We start from the raw sequence: 24,772 nt of genomic DNA, 5'->3' as shown, positions 1-24,772 counted from the left end.
AGGCTAAACAGTATTAGCAGTTTCCATTTATTGAATGCTAATGTGTCTCTAGAATGCTAACTATGTGTCTAGCATTATGGTAAACATCTTTAGGGCATTATCTCATTTTATATTTATAGTAACTGCCAAAGATAGGCAGCATTATCCCTTTTTTGCCAAGGGAAAAAACTGAAGTTCTGAGGGGTTAAGTAATTTGCCCAAGGTCACAAAGCTGGTAGACCTGGAACTAAGGTTTGAACTGAGGTGCCAGACACAAGAGCGATGACGAATATTCTGTTTCAGTTATTTCTGGCTCACTGTTGCTGGGTTATCTTCTATACCCAGTGCAAAGCCCTCTTCAGTTGATATCAGCCCACCACAAACAACTGCTGGGGTGGGGGGTGTTCATTTTTTCAGGCCCTTCAGTGAGAACATCTCTGAGTGCAGTGGGGCCAGGGAAACTGCAGCAGGAAAGCCAGCGCATCCCTGCCCGACGGTTCTCTTCTGACTGCAGCATCACTCAGGTGCCTTACACCCTCCTGAGGGGAAAAGTGGACATGTCTACATGTGGGAATCCCTATGCAGTAAACCTTATAAGTGTCAGCTCCATTTATTTCAGGGACTGGGCTGGTTAAGTTATACCTTTTCACTCTGGATAAAGAGAGGAACTGGTAAACGATAATTAGAAGGATATTCTTTGACCCATTAAGAGTATAGTTTTCAGGCATTCTTCCAAACAATTGGCTGTCTAGTTAAAAGTATTACTTAGGTAATCTTTAACACAGACTTCCTAAAAGCTTCCACTACTCAATACTTTGCTTATTCTGTCTGCAGTGTTACTAATATAATACCCAACCATGTGGTTAGATTTTAATTTCATTTGCCAATCATCATTCCTCGGTGTCCTGTTTGTGCCAGTTTAGTTGACCTTCTTGCTTATGGATGAGGTAGGGACACCACTTGGTGGCTAAATGGGCAAATAGTGGTTAACCCATGTTCATCTTTCTGTATAATACCCTGGGGATTAATTTGCTTTGCCCTTTGAATATAATGAAGGTGTTGTTACTTTAATGATATTATTTTTTATTTCATTAATTGAGGCTTCCATATCCATTTCCCAAAGTTGTAAGGTTTTTGTTAATTATATCAGGTAATCCTTTAAAGCACTGTAATGATCTCATATATGATCAAGCTGAAGTTCCCTTGATTTAGGTGGCATTCTATCTAGTTTAAAATGCCAACATTTCTTATGGGACAGGCCTTCTGCTTGGGAGTTGAGACACTAGCATCAGTCCTTCACTTTCCTCTGTAGGGGAAATTTTTTCACAGCTGAGACTCCTCGAGGTTTTGTAAAGCTTCACCTATTGATAGTCCTTAGGCTTCACTTGTGAACTTCATGAGTGAACTGGGGCATCAAAGTTAATTCAATTTTGATATCTGTTTCTCCTGTTCTATTGCATGTAGGAATATTTTGGGTCGAGTCATTGCATCTAACACTATTTAATGTATTAACATTCTAATTGTATTTTTATGTGGAATTTTGTTTTTTTCCCAAATATTAATAGGAAAGAAAAATGATTCATTGCCTGTCTGAGGATGAGTTAAGTTCTTCTACAAGTTCAACTGATAAGTCAGATGGGGATTCCAGAGAAGGGTAAGTTCTTAACTTTTCTGTCTCCCTTCAGAAACTATTTCTGGTTGAACTATCCTAAATGTACATTTATAGTAGTATTTTGACCTATAGTACTCTCATTGATAACATTATAAATGGTTTGTGATACATGCTAGAGCAAGAAATATTTCTTCTAAGAACACATCTAATTTTCATTCAAAATTCTTGTAGGATATCTTTTTGGATCTATGAGTTCACAGTTTTCATCACATTTGGAAAAATTTTAGACATTATTTCTTCTCAATTTTTTTGGACCTCCTCTCATTCTCTTGGGGATTCTAATTACATGTATATTGGATTAAAGTTGTCCAACAGCTCACTGATGCACTGTCCATTCTTTTTTCTTTTTTTTGTTTCTTTTTCATAGATCCTATTGTTGTATCTTTGAGTCCACTAATCTTTTTTCTTCTGCACTTTTTAATCTGTTAATCCTATCCCATTAACACATTATATTTTTCATCTCTAGAAGTTCAGTTTGGGCTAGATGCCATGACACACACCTGTAATCCAAGTGACTGGGGAGGCTGAGGCAGGAGGATTGCAAATTTTAGGCCAGCCTGGGCATCATAGGGAGAACCTGTTTCAAAATAAAAAGCACTGAGGATGTAGCTCAATGGTAGAGTACTCTGGGTTCAATCCCAGTACAGCCAAAAAAAAAAAAAAGTTTGTTTTGGTGTTTTTTAATATCTTCTGTGGCTCTCCTTAATGTTTGTTTTTGTCTACCTTGGCTATTTGGAATATATTTATAATAACCACTTGAATGTCCTCACTACCAATACTATCACTTGTGTCACTTCTGGGTCTGTTTCTATTAACCAGTTTTTTTCTTTTCACAAATAGGTGATGTTTTCCTGCTTCTCTGCATTTATGGAATTTTTGACTAGATGCCAGATCCAGTGAATTTATACCATTGAGGACTAGTATTCCTGTGTTTCTTTAAATATTCTTTTTTTTTTTTTTTTTGGCAGGAGGTGGGGTACTGGGGATTGAACTCAGGGGCACTCAATCACTGAGCCCATCCCCAGCCCTATTTTGTATTTTGTTTAGAGATGGGGGTCTCACTGAGCTATTTAGGGCCTCGCTATTGCTGAGGCTGGCTTTGAACTCACCATCTTTCTATCTCAGCCTCTCAAGCTGCTGGGATTATAGATGTGTGCCGTTGTACCCGGCTCTTTTTTTCCTTTTTTTTTTTTTTTTTTCTTTTTAAGCGGTAGGTGGACACAATATATCTTTTATTTTTATTTGGTGCTGAGGATCGAACCCAGTGCCTCACACAGGTGAGGCAAATGCTCCATTACTGAGCTATAACAACAGCCCTCTTTAAATATTCTTTGTATTTGGATGTAGTTAAGTTACTTAGAAATGGAGAAGAATGGCTGGGCAGAATTTGCACACAAAATCGAGGGTTGCTTCTTTCATATCTTCTCCTTTCCAAGATTCCTGATTTTCTTGGAAAATTTCCTGGCATGGTTGTCTTGAACTCTATCCTTTGGTTCTTCAGGCCAGAAGGATTGTGGGTTTTCTTTTGTGCTCTGAACTGCTTATGACTGCCCTTATGTTAAAAAGGGTTGACTGTTTTCTAGACTCTGCCTGCAAATTTTGTTCATTCTCCATCTTGTATGTAAATTTTGTTTTTGTTATAGTTAATTTTTTAATATTACTAAGAGTTTATAGTTATTTTTGTGGAAGGGTCAGTCTATACGAGCTTATGTGGGCATTAGGAAGCAGAACTCTTTTTTTTTTTAATATTTATTTATTTTAGTTGTAGTTGGACACAATACCTTTATTTGTATGTAGTGCTGAGGATCGAACCCAGGGCCTTGTGCTTGCTAGGCGAGGGCCCTACCACTGAGCCACAACTCCAGCCTGGAAGCAGAACTCTTTAAATGTCATTGCATCTAATTTTGTGTGTGTGTGTGTGTGTGTGTGTGTGTGTGTGTGTGTGTTGTACTGGGGATTGAACCCAATGGTACTCTACCACTGAGTCAAGGTCTCACCAAGTTGCCCAGCCTAACCTTTTTCTGCTTTAGCCTTCCAAGTCACTGGGATTACAAGTGTGTACCACTGTGCCTTAGCTGTATCTAACTTTTAGTGAAAAATTCTCACAAAACCAAGTAAATAACAAGGAGATTTTCTTTTTTAATAGGAAAAGTCATACAAATGAAATGAGTGACTTGGTACAACTGATGACTGAGACCCTTAAGCTGGATTCTAAAGAGAGCTGTGAAGATCTTGCATTACCAAATCCAGTGTCAGAATTTAAACTTCATCGAAAGTATCGGGACACGCTGGTGCTTCATGGAAAAGTGGCCCAAGAGACAGAGGAACTCCAATTTAAAGAGCTGCCTTCAGGTGATCAGTTTATTTTTTTACACCAAACTATAGAAAATGTGTTGGTTAGAGTAATGTGTCAAACCAAAGAGCTAATATTTATAAATTTGTTTTTAATTTCATTTGAATATCTCCATAAAAGGTATCTCTGATTTTATGCAATAGATATACTTGAAAAGTTGCATGAAAATTAATTTTTAAAAGTAATTAGGGGGGCTGGGATTGTGGCTCAGCGGTAGAGCGCTCATCTAGCACGTGCGAGGCCCTGGGTTTGATCCTCAGCACCACATAAAAATAAACAAAATAAAGATATTGTGTCCAACTATTAAAAAAGAAAAAAGTAAATGTAGGCTCAGTGGTAGAGTGCTCGCCTAGCACGTGCGAGGCACTGGGATCGAACCTCAGCACCACATAAATAAAGTTATTTTAAAAAAAAAGTAAATGTAAATAACCCAATAATTCTTATTTTTATTTATTTATTTTTTAGGTTAGGAGATAGTAGTGAGACGTGAAGCTTAAGTTCCTATATAAAGTTTTTGTTTTTGTTATTGTTTTTTCAATATTAGAGGTTGAATCCAGAGGTGCTGTACCACTGAACTACATCCCCATCCCTTATTTAAATTTTAAGACAGGGTCTCAGATGGCCTTGAATTCACAATCCCCCTGCCTCAGTTTCCCGATTGCACTGTTGGCATATGCCTTTTTAATCCCTATAAAGGCTGACTTCAAACTTGTAATCCTACCTCAGCCTCCTGAGTTGCTGGGATTACAGGCGTGTATCACCATGCCTAATAAGATTTTTTAAAAAACCATTGTGATATTGTGTTTTTCTTGTTGTAGTGTTGAAAATGTTTATTATTTCCTGGTTTTGTTATTGATTTTTAGCTATAATGCCAGGTTCTGAAAAGATCAGAAGAATAGTTGAAGTCTTGAGAGCGGATGTCATCAGGGGCTTGGGAGTCCAGCTTTTAGAGCAGGTATATGATCTTTTAGAAGAGGAGAATGAATTGGAGAGAGAGGTGAGTGTCTTATTAGCTTTTTCGAGCTGCTTATGTTGTAAAATTTGCTTAGCGACTTTCTGAACTATAATTCATTTCCATACAATTTACCTATTTAAAGTATTCATTTCAATAGCTTTTAATGTCACAGAGTTGTACAATCACACAATCTTTGTTAGAATATTACCCCAAAGAACCCTTGTACCTGTTAGCAGTCATTCCCCATTGTCTCCTAAATCTCCAACACTCTAAGCAACCATGAATATTTCTCTATATACAGATTTGCCTATTCTGGAAAATTCATATAAATGGGGACATAAGAAAATATGCAGTCTTTTATGTTTTATTTAGCATAATGTTTTCATGTTATAGTATCAGTGCTTTTTATGGCCAAATAATATTTCATTATATGTTCATTCTAGACATTTGAGTGGTTTCTACTTTTTGTGGAATTCTTTATGAATAATGGTGCTATGAACACTCATGTAGACATCTTGGTGTGGATTCTGTTTTCTTGGATGCACACCTGGGAAGGGGTAGGGGATGAAGCAGTAGTCTCTGGTTTTCTTAGCCTCCCTCCTAGAGGTCTGGGCTGGGTGGAAGAGCTCCTACTTCTTGGCTGCACTTTCATGAATTTTAGCCTCAACAACAGGCAGAAGCATGAGATAGACCGGTGTCCTCCTGCCCAGCCCAGGAAGATAGAGCCTTTCAACTGGGAGCTGATGGGAAAGAGGCGTGTGTTCTTGGCTTCATAAGTCTATAATAGTTTTGGGAAGGGAAGAATGGTGGTTGGTCTCAATTCACATACCACTGACTCACTATTCTTAGACTTAAGATTTTCTTGAATAAATGTTTCTTCATATGCTGTATGCCCTAGAACCATTTCTAGACCTTAAATGACTTATTTAAAATAATTTTCATCACTTTCACTGAGTATCTGCAGAGTTCCTTATGCTCTCATGTGAAATGTGGAGCCAATCAGGATTTCATTTGTGTTTAGTTATGTCTTTTAATTTGGAAGATTTCTTGTATCTGTTTTTTATGATTTTGACATTGCTGAAGAATATAGCCCATGTGCTTTATGACATGTCACTTTGTTTGGATTTTTCTGTTTTCTCATGAATGCATTGAAGTTATATATTTTTGTCAGGAGCATCACAATCACTTTCACAGAGTATCTGCAGAGTTCCTTATGCTCTCACGTGAAATGTGGAGCCAATCAGGATTTCATTTGTGTTTAGTTATGTCTTTTAATTTGAAAGATTTCTTGTATCTGTTTTTTATGATTTTGACATTGCTGAAGAATATAGCCCATGTGCTTTATGACATGTCACTTTGTGTGGATTTTTCTGTTTTCTCATGAATGCATTGAAGTTATATATTTTTGTCAGGAGCATCACAAAAATTATGTGTCCTCTGTACACTGAATCAGAGGTACATGATACCTGCTTAACATTACTGTTCTTTTAATTTCAAGCATTTCTTTGAATAGATATACATTAAAAGTCATATCGTACTTTTATTTGTGTGTGGAATTGAACCCAGGGCCTCAAGCAGGTACTGTACCACCGAGTCACACCCCCAGTCCACACACAATACTATTTTTTTTTGAAGTTGTAAATGGACAGCATGCCTTTATTTTATTTGCTTATTTTTGTTTGTGGTACTAAGAATCAAACCCAATACCTCACATGTGCTAGGCAAGCACCCTGCTGAGCTCCAGCCCCAGCAATACTTTTTTGATTATTAATCAGGTTGACTTTTTCGTTGTTTTTGTTACCAGGGATTAAACCCAGGGGTCCTTAACCACTGAATCACATCCCCAGCCCTTTTTTATATTTTATTTAGTAGCAGGATCTCCCTAAGTTGCTGAGGCTAGCTTTGAACTGATCCTCCTGTCTCAGCCTCCCGAGCCACTGAGATTAGAGGCGTGTGCCACTGCACCCAGTAGGTTGAACTTTATATATTGGCTAATTTGTTATCTGTATGACTGTTCTGCAAATGTATGGGATTTACATTTATATACATATATAAATGAATTGAGTTTTTATCAATTCTGGTATTCTAGAATTATTGGGGTTTATTGATTCTAAGAACCCCTCCTTTTTTTATACCTTTATTTTATTTATTTTTATGTGGTGCTGAGGATTGAACCCAGTGCTTCATGTGTGCTAGGCAAGCACTCTACCACTGAGCTACAACCCCAGCCCCAGACCTCCTTCTATGTTAATGTTACTAACCCTTTGGCATGAACATTGCAAATATTTTCCATACTTTTCTCTTTTATTATGACTTTTTAAATTTTTATGTAAATAGAGCCATTAATATTTTCCTATATGGTTTCCACCTTGGGTATCATGCTCATAAATGTCCTACTAAGATTCTAGAAATTATTTTTACTATTACATACTGATTTTCTTTTTGTTTCCCAAAATAGGTACGTTTACAAGAGCACATGGGTGAAAAATATACAACTTATAGTGTGAAAGCTCGCCAGTTGAAATTTTTTGAAGAAAATGTGAAATTTTGAGAACTTGTTCTAATCTTCCAGCTCTAAAGACCTATTTTCAAAGTTTGGGGCTTTAAAAACAAACTGTAACAGCTGTCATAAAGCCATTTACCACCCTTTTATATCTCTGGGGTTTTCTTACTGGAAAAAATTTGGACGGAACAGAGTAATATGAAGCAAGTTCACAAAAGAAAAAAATCTTTGACTTTCATATTCCTGAGGGAAAATGTTGCTTTTTTGGTTACTGTTTACTGAGCCTTAAACCACTTAAAGTTTATATCTATAACTTTTTTTTTTTTTGAGGTGTTAATTAGCTTGAACACAGGACCATAAAACATTGGAAGTTTTATATTGTACTATAGTGATAAAAACAACAGAGAAACAAATGAAATAATATGTCCAGCAATAACATCTGCTGTTTTTAATAACTTTAGGGAATAGTTGCCATTATTTAAAAGAAAAAAAATCAATTCACTATTCTGGGGGTAGATTTAAAGAAAATGAAGTTCTATGTGGTATTTGAGCAGCTAGATCCTATTTTTACACTTTGATGGATGTTTAATGTTTTCATGTAACATGAGCCTCACTTAGGGTATACAAGTGAATCTAAAGTATTTTGGTTTTGTAAATCATTATGTTTTCACATACTAGTTTTGTTAGATTTATTTCTCCATCAGTGAAAACATCTCTTAATCACTTTTCTAGTCAAAAGTTTTTTGTTAAATTGGATATACATAAGGATATATATAATATTTGTCTCTGGAAGTTTGTCTTCGTGTATATCAAGATATTGGTTGTCTTTCCATGTTTTAAATGTAGGATTTTATATCACATTTTATTGTTTAATAAGAAGTCATACTCTTCTTCTATTAAATAGTTTTCATTAAATATGTTCTGATTAGTAAATTTTTCCTTCTGCATTCAAGGGACTCTAAAAATACTGTTCCAGATGTTTTCAGTTTCTATAAAAATGTGCCTTATTTTCTTTGAAAATTACACAATAAAAATGTTCTCTTTTAGTTCTTTTTATTTAATTTTACCTATGTGCCTAGTGTTATGCCAGGAGCTAGAGATATCGTGGTGAATAAAACAATACTCCCTGCCCTTACAATTCTCACAGTTGAGTTTCTGAGAGCTCTTATTTTTACTATCAGGGTTTGCTAGAGAACTTGTAAGATCATCTACTCTCAGTGCCTGGGTGGGAGCCAGTTTTTGGCAAACTATTGGTCTTCCTGCTTACCTCTTCTTGCATGTTTTAGAGATCCACATTTTTCTCCATAATCATTGGTATAAAGTAGTACTAATTGTTTTTAGAATCAAAAGAATCTCATCTATACATACTTTCTTATTCTCATGTTGTTTATTTTTGTCAAAATATTTTCATCCTACTGTCTTGGTTATTTTGTGTGTTTTTTTTTTTTTTCTTGAATGTTTAATACACTTTTTATCATCTTTTTTTTTTTTTTTTTGGTACCAGATATTTAAGTCAGGGGCACTTCACCACTGAGCCACATCCCCAGCCCTTTTTAGTATTTCAGTCTCACTGAATTGTTTAGCACCCTGCTAAGTTGCTGAGGCTTTGAACTAGGGATCCTCCTGCCACAGCTTCCTGAGCTACTGGGTATCCTTAATTAATTTTTAAAACAATCTTTTAAGTCTATCAGCTTTTTTGACTATACCTTTGACTGAATTTCAGAGACTGATAAGACACTCTTTTTTACATTAACCTCTTTAAAAAAATTTCTTTTTATTTGTAAATGGACACAATACCTTTATTTTGTTAATATGGTGCTGAGGATCGAACTCAATGCTAGGCAAGCTCACATGTACTAGCCTAACCTCTATTTCTTGGATTTTTTTTCCCATTATTGGAACGGTCCTATTGGCATTCAATAAAGGTAAATTGTTATATGCAAAATCACTTATCAAATATTTCAGCAAAATTTTGCATGGTTCAAAATATGCTAGCCACTAGTCATATATATATATATATATATATATATATATATATATATAGCTATTAAGCCCTTGAATTGAGGCTAGTTTGATCAAGGAACCGATTTGTTAATTCCGGGTCTTTGTTACCATGGAGCCAATGTTCTAGTGAGAACAATTAACAAATATATGTTGTGAGATATATTAAACGTCATGCAATCCAGCAAACTAAGTAGGTATGGCATACTACTGTGTTTCAGGTGGACAGCAGGGAAAGCTCTTTTAGATAGTGACATCTGGTTAGAGACCTCAGTGAAAGGATGAAAGTAAGTTATGCATTTGAAGGAAGGCATTCCAGGAACAGGGAACAAGTGGAAAAGTCTTTCAATATAGCCTATTTGATCTGCCATATTCTGAAAGATAAAGTATTGGTCTGCAGTTTTGCCAAACTCTTGTATATTTAAGTGTGGTTTATATACTTTACATCGTATTCAATGTATATTGATTATTAAGTGACATCTTGGCAGTTACCATATATCCTTTTTGCTCCAATTATGGATTTCAGACTCTTTCACTGTTAACCTTGCTTTCTGCTTATATCTGCCCAATATATCCTTTGTCCTGTTTTCAAACTTTGGAATTCATTTTGAGACCATGAGGTAACTTGAATCTGGGAGCTTCTAACTAATCACATTTATTATACTTAATGATGTATTTGTTTTTATTTCTATCTTAATCCCCCCCCCATTTTTTTTTTTTTTTTTTTGTGGTAGTAGGACTGAACCCAGGGGCTTTACCACTTAGCTGCATCCCTATCCCTTTTTAAGACAGGGACTCAGTGACTCAGGTTGGCCTCGAACCTGTGATCCTCCTATCTCAGCCTCCTCAGTAGTAGCTTGAAGTAGTTTGTAGGGTACATAACCGTGTCCAGTAATTTTTTTCTTACCTTAAAAAAAATATTTAACTCATTTTTACTGTATTATCTTTGATATTTTCTTAAACTCATAATTTGAAGTCCTATGCCCTGGTACTGAGAAATATAACATTACTTTAAATAATCTTCCTACTGCCATTCCCACATTAGAAGCTTGTAGGTTTTCACTTTGGTCCACCTTTAAGTAAAATAGAGATTAAATGTTTTCTGCTTAACAACAGCTCTAATTTTAGGGCTACTAAAATGTTCATTTTGCCACAGATTTACATTAGTAAATCTTCAGAAGGGTTTACTATTGTTAACAATTATTGTTAACAATAGTAAACTAAGAACTTCCAGCTACAGAATATGGTGCTTATATTTTTAGAACCATAACTTTAGGTTTTACTAATAAACTTGCAGAACAAACAACCAATGGCCCTTTAGACATGGGTGAGTTTTAAAAAGTTTAACGACTCAATGTATTATAAAATTTCGACAAACTGTACTTTTATGAGGCATTTATTCATTATTTATGCATACCTGAAAGAAACACTGCATACTTTTGTTTTCTGTTCTCCATTTCAGAATAAGATAAGGTCTAAAATATTTATAAACCAAAACACAACTGGGTTAGAAGTGAAATATAAATGACAACTAAATCTACACCCATCTGTGCTGTAAGAGCATAGGTGATTTCAGCTCATGTTTGCATGTGAAAGCAACTGGAAAAAAAGCAGGTGGTAAGTCATGAGAACCCAAATCAGTTATTTTTAGCATGCCTCTTAATTTTTCTGTCCCCTGGTTTCTTGTCTTCTGTGCATGAGTCTTGAACAGGTAACCACTTGAGGGGATGTCGGCGATAGATGGGCCATGGAGGAAGTGTCAGCTAGGCCAGAACAGAGAAAAATGCATAAATTATATGTATTAAAAGTTTAAAAAGACTATTTTTATGTATAATGCCTGGTTCCAAAATAATGCCTATTCTAACCAAGGCAACAACTGATATTCCTATAAAAGTTTTGAGTCATACTGTCCAGACAAGACACTATAAGGAGGCAATGTGAGCACTGTGCGAAATTCTTGCTAGCTTTGACTCTTGCCTGAAGTAGCTGCCAAAAGAAAATGTACCTTTGTATGCAGCTTACACAATCAGACACTACTTGACATTCCACTTTCTCAGTGATAGGAGAAACACTGATGGGAAACATGAAAAAAGAGTTGGTTGTGGTTCTCAGGGGCAATCAAAGCAACCCAACTCAGAAAACTTATGTTGCTACTAACACTCAAATATCCACAAATTTCTTACCAAACAGGAAAAAGCAAATCCGGCCATAACTATATAGACAGTCCATCCGAACTGTTCAGCCACGTACCCGTAGATAAATCCAACTATCTAGAGACAAACAAAGTATATTAAATACAGTCAAGCTTGGGAGGGGGCGATTAAAAAAGATTAAATGTAAAACCAATACTTACTGCAGAAAAAAGAATAATTCCCTGAAACATCTGTTCAGCTAGCTTCTGGCCCTTATAATCCTAGAGGTAATGGAGAGGGTAAAAAAGGAATTGGTTCCACCACTGAGGAGGTACACTTGGCACCCGGAACTCACCACTTCGGCAAGGGAAACACTAAGATCAGGGGTTTAAATTTTGATTTTCCTGGGGGAGCTTGCGCGTCCTAACGGAACACCGACAAGGGAAATCCTTTTTGGGGAAGAGAAGAGGACCCGAGAGGCACAATTCGCGAAAGAGGTTGGAGAGTAACCCTTAGGCTGTGAGCCGCTCAGCACCGGCTTTAGCGTAGCGGGCTGGGATCCTGTGGCAGCACCTCACCATCTGTGTGGGCAGCGAGCTCAGATGTTCCAGCATGGTCGACTCAGTAGGCGGAGAGCAGAGCGAGAGCGACGGACACTGAAGCGCAGCTTTCAGAGTCTGAGGACGTGTGTCGCCCGGAGGGCGAGCAAAGCCGCGCTGTGTGATGGCCGCGGCCCCGGAAACGGATGTGTCCGCCGAGCCGGGACAGACCGTGGCCCCGCCCCGCGGCATCGCTAGGTGACTGGTGCCTTCCAAATTGGCCGCAGCCCGGCGCACCGTCCGCGAGGACTGAGGCAACGACCGGGCTGAGGCATTACGCACCCGCGAGGGGTTTGCCGTCAGTGCTGCTGAGTCCCGGGAACCGCGGCTCCGGCGCTGCAAACTGTCCACCGCGCCACCGGCTTAACTGCTGCCGGAACGCTCCGGGTCTCCATGGCGACGGCCTTTTTTCGGCAAGGACCCCGGCGGCGGGCTGTCCCACGGCGCCTGCTGAGCGTGGCGCTCTGGTGGTCAGGGCCGCTGGCCAGCTTGGGGTTGTTAGACGGCGTGGCTGCCATCGAAGTTGTGGGCCAGCGGGCAGGTGGACTTGACCCGGGGTGCAGAACACGCGGGCGGCCGGACGGCGGGCTAGGTCCCGGGGCCTGCGGTGCGGGCGCTGAGCTGGCGGGGCGGGCCGGGGCGCGGGCGTCGGCTCCTCCTCCTCCTTTTCCTCCTTCTGCTCCTCCTCCTCCTCCTCCAGCAGGTAAGCCTCGCCTAGAGCGGCTGAGGGGCACGACTGGTCTGACCGTCTTAAAGCGGCCTGGCGGGAACCCGGGAGCTTCACACCACCTCTCCGTCACTCCTAACCGTAAGGGGCCCCTGTTGACCCCTAGAATTTAGTGGAGGTAGCCCGAGCCATGTCCTCCAGAGAAAGGAAATTCCTTGGGAGTAGTACCAGGTTGTGGGCCGCCCCTCAAATAGCATGGAAAGAGCCAGCGCCCAAGGGGACCTAAATTCGGCCCACTGTCCTGCTTGCGGGCTTCATCTGCCCTCGCAGACCCAAGCTGGGTCCGCCCTGTAGCGACCGACCAAGGGATCCCGGGCTCCTCCAAGGCTGATGGGTATTTCAAAAGCTTGGACCCTCCCCCGTCATTGAGCACACGACTGCGACGAAGCCCAAGCTCTTGCCTTCCTAGATCCCCAAATATGTCATGGTATACTGCCACATCATCCCAAAAATATATGACAGATGGCTTAGCAATGGGGGAAAGAGGTGGAGGACATGTGGCAGCCCAGGGAGGTGCAGATCAGCGTGGGGCCTGGGAGGTTCCATAACTGCTCAAAGTCAAATTCCAGCTCCCCAGTGAAGGGTTAGGAGAAAGTGGCTCTATATACTCACTTTCTGCCCTTTCTTTCTACCCTTCAGTAAATGGTCTCTTTTGACACTTTCCCAAGCTCAGAAAGAGCCAGCGCCTGTAGCCGATAGATGCAGAGAAGGGCAAGAGTTAAACAGGTCTTTTAAAGAGTTAGATAGCTCCCTCTATTTCTCAGTGTATTTGAACAATTTCTTGTTCTACGTTTAAATAGAAATATCCCTTTGCGTTGTGTCTCTTCAAGTGCCTGTTGTAGGATGGCCATATAGAGATCTTAAAGTATTTGAACTATAAAGATAAAGGAAAAAGAAATTGCCTATTAGATTCCTTTTGAGAGAGAGCTCCATTGGAATCCCATGTTTTTCCTTATGTTGGAATTTTTTTTTTCATGATTTTTACCAAAAACTGATGTTTCTTTCTGGAGCAGAGAACTATTCTTGCTCCCAGATTAGCAGGATTACTTAAACAGACATTACATACTGACTACCATTTGCCAGGCATAGTTTTTTAGGTAGCAAGGATATATCAGTAAATATTTTCATTGTGGTCCCTGTTTTCATAGAGCTTACATTCTAGTCAGGAAAGACTGAATAATCAAACAAACAAGACAATTTGATAATTAAGGAGGAAGAATGGTGTGAACTTTCCTGATGGCCTCTGAAGGGATTAATAAGGGGTGAGGCGGTCAGAAAGATGACTAATCTTTGATGGACTGTACCAGAGTTTTTGTTTTTGTTTTGTTTTTGCCATACTGGGGATTGAATCCAGGGGGCATTTTACCACTGAGCTATATCCAGCACTTTTTTATTTTGAGACAGGATCTCAATAAGTTGCTGAGGCTGGCCTGCAACCTGTGATTCTTCTGTCAGCCTCAGCTTCCAAGTAGCTGGAATTACAAATGTTTGCCACATGTCCAACTCAAAGCATTTTGAATGTAGGAACAAAAGTGTGACTTGGAGGCTGAAAAGGAGAGTATTGTGTGCAAGAATGATTCCCACTATTATGTATAATTATAATAATGTACTAATTAAAAATTTTAAGAGACAAAAAAAAAAAAAAGGGGGTGGGGATGGAGCTAGAGACTAAATCCTTTTCAGGTGTTTAAAGTGAAGAGAGGCAGAAAAAGGCCTGTAGGTCAACTGGGGGCTGGGGGGTGAGAAGAATGGTGTCTTTTTTTTTTTTTTTAATTAACTGGAAGATACTTGAACATACTAGAATGCTGAGAGGAGTGATCCACCAGAGAGGGAAAGAAGTTGATGAAACTACACCAAGAAAACAATTATAGGATAGACGATAGACAACACCAGTGGAATGGACTTTAAAAGAAATGCTTAGGCTATAGTGACAGGAGAGAACGAAAAACAGGAACAGCATTGGAAGTGTGCATATAAATGCAGGTTGCCGGCAAGTAAACTGGCAAAGTATTCTTTTAAGGTTTCTTTCATATTAATGATACCTACCCTGGGATTTGTGTGAGAATAGGGGTGTTTTATTTATTTATTTATTTATAATTTATTCTAATGTGACAGCAGAATGCATTTCAGTTCATATTACACATATATAGCACAATTTTTCATATCACTGATTGTATACAATGTAGAGTGACACCATTTGTATCTTCATACATGTACTTAGGGTAATGATGTCCATCTTATTCCACTGCCTTTTCTACCTCCAACACCCCTCCCTTCCCCTCTCCCTCCCCTTTACCCTATCTAGAGTTTGTCTATTCCTCCCATGCTCCCCCATCATCCTCTTAGGTTGTTTTATTTTTATGACTGATTTTTGAAATTTGAAGGTTTATTAATTTCTAATTGAAATTTCTAAAAGAAACATTAATTTTTGTTATAAACAATGGAATATTACTGATCAAATTGTACACAATTGTGTACTCTTTCAAAAATATAGCTACTATTATACATCCAGATTACAAATACAATTTTGTGAGAAGTCCTTTTAAACAAATCAAGGAAGGTTTATTACCAGGAAAAGAAATAGGGATCAGACAAATTCTTATGATAACTGGCATTTTGCATGTTGAAGAGTTTTAGGAGCAAGTGTTTTCTGCCATTCTGATCTATTTAAGTAATTAAATACTTTCTGAAATTGTTTTTCTTGTGTCCAGATAACTGAAATAGCACAAGTACATGTGCCTTTCAGTCCTCATACTGTGCTCCCTTATAAGTAACTGTTATAAAAGTTGACATGGTAACATATTGTCCTTTGTACCAGTAAGTAGCAGGGATTTATTAGAGTGAGATTGTTTTATCCAGTCTAGATGGAAGTTGGCTTAAAGTAGGCAGATGTTAGGTCTTTATCTGAACAGCTCCCAATCTGTCAGCTTCTGTAAGTAAGGCTTAGCCCACCAATGTGATAAGAGACATAGCTTAGGGTATATACGGTGTATTCTTTAGAGAAGATGATCATTAATATACTTCATGTATATTGCCCTAGAAAGAAATGGGTGTGTGTGAGCGTGTGTTTTTGTTCTAGATTGTTCTTTAGGAGTCTGAACTACTTTCCCCCCAATTTGTAATCTGGCCTGTGATTCTAGTTTTTAAATACTTCAATATATTTCTCCATTTTTGAAAGGCTTTGATAAGTCAACACAGTTTACCTATGATGAAATTAATTCAGACTTTGATACTTAGAAATATGTTTCAAAGTGCTTTGTAAAATAAATTGCCTTATGTAAACACAAGGTACCATATTATTGGTGAAGATGAAGTTAAAAAAGAGTTAAAAGTCTCAAATGTAGAATCACAATATCCTGGATACATAAAGTCTGTCTTAATGAAACATTTCACAGAGATTGTTGTAAAAATATAATTGTTTAATAAATTTAGTTTCGGGCTGGGGATGTGGCTCAAGCGGTAGCGCGCTCTCCTGCCATGCGTGCGGCCCGGGTTCGATCCTCAGCACCACATACAAACAAAGATGTTGTGTCCGCCAAATACTAAAAAATAAATATTAAAATTCTCTCTCTCTCTCTCCCAATCTCTCACTCTCTCTCACTCTTTCTTTTAAAAAAAAAATAAATAAATAAATTTAGTTTCACCTACAATCTTGTTTCCATGGAATTATTTGTTTTGAAAAATTAAAGGTGATATGAGCTGGGGAGGACTAGCCAGGTGAGAATGAGAATATTGGGTATCCTTTTTTTTCTTTTTTAAAAATATTTTTAAGTTGTTGATGGACCTTTATTTTATTTATTTGTATGTGGTGCTGAGAATCGAACCCGTGCCTCACACAATAGGGGGCAAACCAACATATATGCACAGAAAGAAGCTCTCTCATTTTTTTCTCTTTTCTTTTCTTTTTTTTTTTGGTACTGGGAATCTAACCAGGGACCTTTACCAATGAGCTACATCCTAGCCCTTATTATTTTTTTTACATTTTGAGACCAATCCTTGATTGGTCATCCTGTCTAAGCCTCTTTAGTCACTGGGAATACAGCCCCTCCCTCCCCCACTTCCCCTCCATCTCTTTCTCCCCACCCCCTCTCCCTCTCCCCTTCCCCCTCATATTTTTAATATTTGAGAACAACACTGTAAACTCTCAGGTCACTATGACACAGAGAACCGAGTCCATATCTACTTTTTTTATTTTCTTTTTTGGCACTAGGAACACTTTACCATTGAGCTACTTCCCTAGCACTTTTATTCTTCATTTTGAGACAGGATCTCATTAAATTGCTGAAGGTCTTGTTAAGGTACCAAGGCTGGACTTGAATTTGTGACCCTCTTCCCTCAGCCTCCCAAATTACTGGGATTACAGGTGTGCACCACCGTGCCCAGCAGCCCATGTCATATTTAAGAAGGAGTTTTAAGTGTAAATTCATTCTGAAATGTTTCTATAGTGGTTAGACACTAGGAATTCTTTCTTTTTTTTGGTAGCAGGAATTGAACTCAGGGGCACTCGACCACTGAGCCACATCCCTAGCCCTATTTTTGCATTTTATTTAGAGACTGGGTCTCACTGAGTTGCTTAGCGCCTCAGTCCTCCTGTCTCAGCCTCCTGGGCTGCTGGGATTACAGGCGTGCGCCACCACACCCAGCTAGACACTAGGAATTCTTTTTTTTTTTTGAGAGAGAGAAAGAATTTTTTTTTTTTTCATATTTTTTGGTTTTCGGCAGACACAACATCTTTGTATGTGGTACTGAGGATCAAACCTGGGCAGTTTGTATGCCAGGCGAGCGCGCTACCGCTTGAGCCACATCCCCAGCCCAACATTAGGAATTCTTGATAGAACGTCTTTTGCTTTCCATCTTGTGGTGGCATACAATGTACAAGGCTAAGTCTACATATTTCTAAGTTATTTTTAAGTATTAAGACTACCATAAAGATTTCAGATCCCAAATTTGTTTCTTGGAGACTATGGATTCAAAATGAGTTACTAGCAGAGTATCTTATAAACCTCTTCTTTCTACCTGAATAAGTGTTGGCATTTTGATGGCCATTTTCATGTACTTACTGACTTTGGGGGCTTGATTTTGTTTTGTAGGGCTAATAACTAGTATTTATATAAGACAGAAGAAAAAGATGTCATTCCGTAAAGGTATGCTCTCTCTGCAAGTTATGTTGTTTTTTTATAACTTAGTCAAAGGTAAAAAAGATCTTAATACAGGTTTTTTCCATCTGTTTCAGTAAACATCGTCATTTTGGTCCTGGCTGTTGTTCTCTTCTTACTGGTTTTGCACCATAACTTCCTTGGACTGAGCAGTTTACTAAGGAATGAGGTTTCAGGTATGGGAAACCTTACTAATATCATGGAATTTGTTGAGGACCTGGAGTTTCCTGTATCTCACATCCTAATTTAGATAAGGAAATGAGCTTGCTTCTTGGCTTTAACAAAAACTAGGAAAGACTCTGGGAATAGGCATGGTGGGTACTCATTGTGCTCTTATGGTATCCTCCCATACTTTTCTTCTCCTTGTAGAGCAAGTTGTTAGCTAAGAATTTTATCTGACAAGAATATTCCTTTTCATTAAAACAGAGGCCTTAGAGGGGCCTCTGTGGACTGCTATCTGCTGACATTTCAGCAGGTCAGGGCTTCAGAAGATGTGAGCAGGCACATGACCCTGATATTTGATGCATGATTTGGTTACCAGGAGTGTCATTCTGGTTACTTTCCTTCACCTGTTACTTTAACTTGAGCAACTACATCAGTAGAACTCAAGTTATAAAATAGAAATCATAAAAGCTTATCAGCTAATTTTTTAAAAACCATTGCATAATTACAAGTTATTTTAAATTGCTTGCACTTTTCTACCTTGGTATTGAGGGATGTTTAAGGCTTCAGGGTATTAGTCAAAAATCATTTTTGTATTGCTTGCTACCCACTATAGTTGATTCAGAGGAAGACTATACTAACTTTCCCTTTCATTGAGTACTTATAGCATATAGTTTTTTTGTATATGTTGTTTTGGTGGTTTTTTTTTTTTTTTTTTTTTTTTTGGTGCTTGGATTGAACCCATGGCCTTATTCAAACTAAGCACATGCCCTACCATTGTCCTGGTAAGCATGTTTTGTAATATGTATGTATATATTTATGTATAGCATATACAAATAAAAAGTAATACATGCTTCTGGTGGAAAAATTTTATAAAAAAAGCTTCATGAAGGCAATTTGTTCATTTCTTTATTTCCCATACCTAAGAATGATGATCGATCAAAGGAAGTATCCAATAAATATTAGTTGAATGAGTGATTTCATTGCCTAGAGATAATTACTATAAACTTCCCATCTTTTTCTGTGTATATTTTTTCCTACAGAGTTGAGATTATACTAAATTGTACATATGACATGTTTTTCCATGTGATTTTATCATAAGCATTTCACCGTGGTGGCAGAAACTCTTTAATATTTCACTTGCATAGTTTACTTGTTTCCACAGGAAATTGTCTTCTTATAATTACTTCCAGATGATGACCAAATGCATTACATGCAACACACACATATACTTATTATCTGTTACTCATTCTCCACAATGGTAGGGATTTGTATGTTTTATTCATGGCTGTATCCCCAGTGCCTATGTATTGCCAATCACATAATAGATACCCAGTATATGATGGAATAAATGAAGGAATAAACAGTCATCCCTCTGTATCCATGGGGGACTGGTTCTAGGACTTCCCAGGACATCAAAACCTTTGGATGTTCATATAAGATGGCATAGTACTTGCATATAATGTACACACATCCTATTGTATACTTTAAAGCATCTTTAGATTTAACTTTCTACAGTGTAAATGGTATGTAAATAGTTGTTATACTGTATATTTATGTAGTAACAACAAAAACAAGGCTCTTCTTCAGTATAGTAATTTTTTCCTCATATTTTTGATCTGTGATTGGTTGAATTCACTGATATGGAACCAACTAGATATAAGGGACTAGTACAAAAAGGCAAGAAGGAAGGTTTACATCGTACTTTTAGTTACTGGGTGTAATGCGTTCTGTTTTCTAATTCAATTTTCTACTCCAATCTAGAAGCTTTTTCTATTCAAATTCTAATCAGGGGGTTGAAGATGTAAGTCAGTGGTAAAGCACTTTCCTATCATGGGCAAGGCCTTGCACTCTATCCCCAGCATCACAGAAAACATTCGGATCCTGTCTCATTAAATTCTGATTTCATGCCTACTTAAATGATTTGTAGTTTGAAAAACATTTATGGTTTATTTCTAGGTTTTCACAACTATGAATAAAATTGTGACTTTCGTGTGTGTGTGTGTGGTGCTGGGGAATCAAACCTAGAGCCTTGTGTATGCTAGGTACCAACCTATATCCCAACTAAAATTGTGACTTTTGATTACTTTTCAGATTTTGTCCTTAAGAGTGGTGGCAAGGGAAATGATTAGGTCAAAGGCCATGTACCTCTTTAAGGCTCTTGAGCCAAATCACTACAATACATTCTAGAAAGGTGCTGCTACTTTCTTACTAATAGTCTATCAGTGTTGTCAGCCTGATTTTTAAAATCTTCCACTTTTGCAAAAGCTTGGTTATATACAGGAAAACAATTTCTGGGTTGTATATTTCAAAGTTTAATGGGAGAGAATAAGGTAAATTGGTACCATAATATCATCTTACTTCTTTCCTTGTCTTGGACTCTGTATCAGAAGTTTATAAGATAGTGTTTGTATCACAGTGCCTTCCTGTATGTTTTTTTCAGATTCAGGAATTCTGGGGCTTCAGCCCATAGATTTTGTTCCAAATGCTCCCCGACAAGCAGTTGAGAGGAGACAAGAAGAGATTCCTGTGGTCATTGCAGCATCTGAAGACAGGCTTGGGGGAGCCATTGCAGCAATGAACAGTATTCAGCACAATACTCGCTCCAGTGTGATTTTCTACATTGTTACCCTCAATGATACAGCAGACCATCTCCGGTGAGCTCTGCTTACCTAATGATTCTGCCTCTAGTGGTGCTCTAGAGTAGACCAGCTGCCAATCCAGGACTGTTTTAATATATAAACATGTATATACACACATGTATGTATACATATGTGGTGTATATTTATAGTTTGGATTATACACATATAAACTATGGTACATTTTTCCATGTGATTGTATCAAAAGCATCATGTCCCTGATAGCAGAAATGATACAGAGCTATGCCAGGAAGTAAATGAACTATGCACACTGTTAGCTCCAGTTATTATTTTTTTGGTAATACAGCTTTCTCAAAGAAATAAGCAGTGTTATTTACTGCTTCTTAATCATAAATTCCGTATCTCACAGATATGCTCTGAGTATTTTTAGAGTGGAAAGACACTTGGGAACAATGGCAGGATGGTAGGATGAAGCTGTGAGCAGACTCTGACCTAAATCTTAGTCCAGGGTGGCTATTTTCTCATCTGTAATTTTGGAATGAAAACATCAAACTCAGCATATGGTATGTCAAGCACCTAGCACATAGTAATTGCTCAGTAAATGGTCATTAACTATTTTAATTGCTGTGATTAAAAGAAACACAATTTGATGGAGTCTCATCCATGAAAATAAATGAAGACTTGTCAAGTTTATTCCAAGAAACAGCTTAACAGATTAACATTTGTCAAAGTTCTAAGACATTTCTCTCCTTGTGGCTTTCTTCATGGTTCATATTTAATGAAAAGTTATGATTTTCTCATATTTGAAAAACTCAGAATCCAACTAAGATATAGAATACTGCATTAAAATAGACTACAGAAATAACAGTGTCTTCAGAATGTGGATTAGGAGTGGACTAGAAAACAATGTGCATTACTTCTTCAGGAAACACTGGCTTTTCTTAAATTACTTGACTTGGGTAGATATATTACTTAAGATCATTACAGTGAATTAATAGTCATTCTATAGGTAAAGACTACTAGCTTTCTATATAATTAGCTTTCACTCCATTACACTTTGGCTTATTTTCTTCAGTGTATTTGGAAGTTTAAGAATTAAATGGTTCATGTGGTGATAGGATTTTCTCAATTCTATTATTTTTCTATAGTAGTTTTTGTTCCATATCTTGGTTCAGGGAGAGATTTTAGTGGGAATAGACCTTATTTCAGATGATGAAACCAAGTCTTAAAGGAGCTTGAAAACACCCATTTAGTCCTTAGGATCTCTCTCAGTAATATTATGTTCTCGGGCTACGGTTATGGCTCAGTGGTAGAGAGCTCGCCTAGCATGAATGAGACACTGGGTTCGATCCTCAGCACCACATAAAAACAAAATGTGTCTACCTAAAGATACATAAATAAATATTTTAAAAAACATTATGTTCTCATTAGGAAAGCAAAGGTAAGGCTATTGTTTGGAAACATCAATAGTTAATTTAAGTGGTTTCTTGTTTGTTTTTAAATCAGGTCCTGGCTGAAAAGTGGTTCCCTGAAAAACATCAGGTACAAAATTGTGAATTTTGACACTAAACTTTTGGAAGGGAAAGTAAAGGAGGATCCTGACCAGGGGGAGTCCATGAAACCAGTGAGTTCCATGCATCCTTGTTTATACTTGGGAGGATCAGGAAATCATTAGAATTCCTGGATAACTACGGGTTCAGTGCAAGTTTTGCCCAGGGGACCAAATTTGGACAGTTCTAAGAGTCTTTTGGCTATCTTCTGCCAAGGGTTCTAAGAACCTTTTATAATAAAAGCAGAAGCCAGGTGTGATGGCAGGTACCTGTAATCCCAGCGATTTGGGAGGCCAAGGCAGCCCTGTCTCAAAAGGGCTGAGGACGTAGCTCAGTGGTAGAATGCCCCTGTTTTCCATCTATAGTACCCCCCCACCAAAAATAAAAGAAGCAAAGCATAGGCACTACCCTATGCCAACACTTCTTTCCTTTTTCAGCTAACCTTTGCAAGGTTCTACTTGCCAATCTTCATTCCCAGTGCAAAGAAGGCCATTTACATGGATGATGATGTAATTGTGCAAGGTACCAAATAATGTTACCATGAGCGCTTTTCTCCAGATTGTGGGCTGTAGTGTTTGTCTTATTTATGGTCTTTTGGGGCTAGGGCTGGGACTCAGTAGTAAAGCACTTGCCTAGAATGTGTGAGGTACTGGGTTTGATACTCAGCACTACATCATAAAGGTATTGTGTCCATCTACAATTAAACAATGTTGTATATTATTTATTTATTTATTTATTTAATAAAAGGTCACCATAGGGGGAAGTGGAACAGGGAATCCCAAGGCAACCAGAAATGTTAATCTTAACAGCATATCCATTTCAGGTGATATTCTTGCCCTGTACAATACACCACTGAAACCAGGACATGCAGCTGCATTCTCAGAAGATTGTGATTCAACCTCTACTAAAGTTGTCATCCGTGGAGCAGGGAACCAAGTAAATCCCCCCCACCCCCATAAAGGTTTAAAAAGGAAGGAGCTCATCCTTTTCCATTGTTTACATTCCCCAATTATTTCAACCCCAACTCAAGCATTCTTTTCTAGATTTATAGACCTGACAACACAATTCTCTTTGAATATCTGGTGAAATATCAGTATCTAGATTCCATTGCCTTAGAACCTCAACCTCACTTTTATTGGCTAATTATCTTAGAAGTCTTAGTTTAACAAGCTGTTTTCTTAACTGGCTATAAAATTATTAATCTTTTTTTGTTTGAAGCAGCAAGAGTATGTATTCCATTTGTTTTTAGTACAATTACATTGGCTATCTTGACTATAAAAAGGAAAGAATCCGTAAACTTTCCATGAAAGCCAGTACCTGCTCATTTAATCCTGGAGTTTTCGTTGCAAACCTGACAGAATGGAAACGACAGAATATAACCAACCAGTTGGAAAAATGGATGAAACTCAATGTTGAGTAAGTATATAACTGACCTAGTCAAAAACTTATTTCAACCCTGAGAATCTTGAGCAACAGAAGTTGGTCAGTACTTCATTGACATTTGTTATTTTTCCCACCAAGAGAGGGATTGTACAGCAGAACACTGGCTGGCAGCATCACAACACCACCTTTGCTTATTGTATTCTACCAGCAGCATTCCACCATTGATCCTATGTGGAATGTCCGGCATCTTGGTAAGTAATTAATTAACCAACTCCTAAGCTAATAAAGGATTAAGTGTCCAAGGAAGGAACCACCTTCAAGAATTGGACTTAACACTGTTTCAAGTTGTTTGGCATGGCATTGCCTTGTGTTTGACAGGTATAATCATTTGGCTTTCTCTTAATATTAAGGTTCCAGTGCTGGAAAACGGTATTCACCTCAGTTTGTAAAGGCTGCCAAGTTACTCCATTGGAATGGACACTTTAAACCATGGGGAAGAACTGCTTCATATACTGATGTTTGGGAAAAATGGTATATTCCAGATCCAACAGGCAAATTCAGCCTAATCCGAAGACATATGGAGATCGCAAACATAAAGTAAACTAGAATTTAAAACTACAAGCATTTCTCAGGAAATCCTTGAAAGTAACAGTGTGGGAAGTAACAGTTGGTAGGCCTCAATTCCTATTTGTTGCAGCCCATGGAAAAAGAGATGTTTCAGCTGAGCAAAGATGACAAATTGCCCTGTCTGGCAGTTAGCTTCCCAGATAGACTATAAATATGTCTCCATCTGTCTTACCAACTGTTTGCTTACTATAGTGCTGACTGGCCAGAAGAAAGAACTGATAAGACTGATATAACCAGTTCAGCTAGCTGGTATGGCTAGCTCAAAACTGCTGCTTGGTTTTAATTTTGTAAACCTGTGGTCCAATCTGTAAATAAACCTACATTTTTCAGTAGACTTCTTTGCTTTCAGATAAATACTTCTATCCCTTCACTG

General features: G+C 38.0%; 3 protein-coding genes across 7 annotated transcripts in view; 2 read left to right on the top strand and 1 right to left on the bottom strand.

The window, feature by feature from the left end:
- Nek4 (NIMA related kinase 4) overlaps positions 1 to 8,608 on the top strand; it is a 28,280-nt gene extending 19,672 nt beyond the window's left edge. For 2 of the 3 annotated variants that reach the window (XM_076835900.1, XM_076835765.1), the window contains 5 exons: positions 397 to 503; positions 1,545 to 1,633; positions 3,798 to 4,003; positions 4,868 to 5,001; positions 7,418 to 8,608. In XM_076835900.1, the coding sequence (XP_076692015.1) occupies positions 397 to 503; positions 1,545 to 1,633; positions 3,798 to 4,003; positions 4,868 to 5,001; positions 7,418 to 7,510 (629 nt within the window). In that variant the 3' untranslated portion in view covers positions 7,511 to 8,608. The remainder of the gene's footprint in view (positions 1 to 396; positions 504 to 1,544; positions 1,634 to 3,797; positions 4,004 to 4,867; positions 5,002 to 7,417) is intronic. The other variant, XM_076835816.1, reaches the window with a different exon arrangement.
- A 2,235-nt stretch (positions 8,609 to 10,843) lies between these two features.
- Spcs1 (signal peptidase complex subunit 1) lies at positions 10,844 to 12,555 on the bottom strand. Its single transcript, XM_076835522.1, has 4 exons — positions 12,174 to 12,555; positions 11,817 to 11,876; positions 11,647 to 11,733; positions 10,844 to 11,226 (listed from the first exon to the last, which is right to left on the bottom strand). Exons 1-4 carry the CDS (start codon positions 12,384 to 12,386, stop codon positions 11,101 to 11,103), a joined length of 486 nt encoding a protein of 161 aa, XP_076691637.1. The 5' UTR covers positions 12,387 to 12,555; the 3' UTR covers positions 10,844 to 11,100.
- Glt8d1 (glycosyltransferase 8 domain containing 1) lies at positions 12,408 to 24,733 on the top strand. Of its 3 annotated transcripts, none has more exons than XM_076835246.1 (10): positions 12,408 to 12,897; positions 18,012 to 18,065; positions 18,155 to 18,253; positions 20,683 to 20,896; positions 22,346 to 22,463; positions 22,827 to 22,911; positions 23,213 to 23,325; positions 23,639 to 23,805; positions 23,911 to 24,023; positions 24,183 to 24,733. In XM_076835246.1, the coding sequence occupies exons 1-10, from the start codon at positions 12,588 to 12,590 to the stop codon at positions 24,371 to 24,373; spliced, it is 1,464 nt and encodes a 487-aa protein (XP_076691361.1). In that variant the 5' UTR covers positions 12,408 to 12,587; the 3' UTR covers positions 24,374 to 24,733. The 3 variants fall into 3 exon arrangements, with proteins under 3 accessions (XP_076691361.1, XP_076691317.1, XP_076691449.1); XM_076835202.1 differs by having other exon boundaries at positions 12,408 to 13,002; XM_076835334.1 differs by lacking the exons at positions 12,408 to 12,897; positions 18,012 to 18,065; positions 18,155 to 18,253; positions 20,683 to 20,896 and having other exon boundaries at positions 22,348 to 22,381.
- The last annotated feature ends 39 nt before the right edge of the window (positions 24,734 to 24,772 follow it).

The sequence above is a fragment of the Callospermophilus lateralis genome, chromosome 1 (genome assembly GCF_048772815.1).
Source record: "Callospermophilus lateralis isolate mCalLat2 chromosome 1, mCalLat2.hap1, whole genome shotgun sequence".
Classification (NCBI taxonomy): Eukaryota; Metazoa; Chordata; class Mammalia; order Rodentia; family Sciuridae; genus Callospermophilus; species Callospermophilus lateralis.
This window is presented reverse-complemented; position numbering and strand designations above follow the sequence as displayed.

Bases quoted from the DNA above. Each gene is read 5' to 3' on its own strand.
- Spcs1 (XM_076835522.1), bottom strand. From the start codon at position 12,386: ATGCCGCGGGGCGGGGCCACGGTCTGTCCCGGCTCGGCGGACACATCC. The intron at 11,877-12,173 runs GTGAGGTGCTGC...CATTACCTCTAG, and splicing joins GCTCGCTGCCCACACAGATG to GATTATAAGGGCCAGAAGCT. The intron at 11,734-11,816 runs GTAAGTATTGGT...GTTTGTCTCTAG, and splicing joins GAATTATTCTTTTTTCTGCA to ATAGTTGGATTTATCTACGG.
- Glt8d1 (XM_076835202.1), top strand. From the start codon at position 12,588: ATGGCGACGGCCTTTTTTCGGCAAGGACCCCGGCGGCGGGCTGTCCCA. The intron at 18,066-18,154 runs GTATGCTCTCTC...CATCTGTTTCAG, and splicing joins AAAGATGTCATTCCGTAAAG to TAAACATCGTCATTTTGGTC. The intron at 18,254-20,682 runs GTATGGGAAACC...TGTTTTTTTCAG, and splicing joins ACTAAGGAATGAGGTTTCAG to ATTCAGGAATTCTGGGGCTT.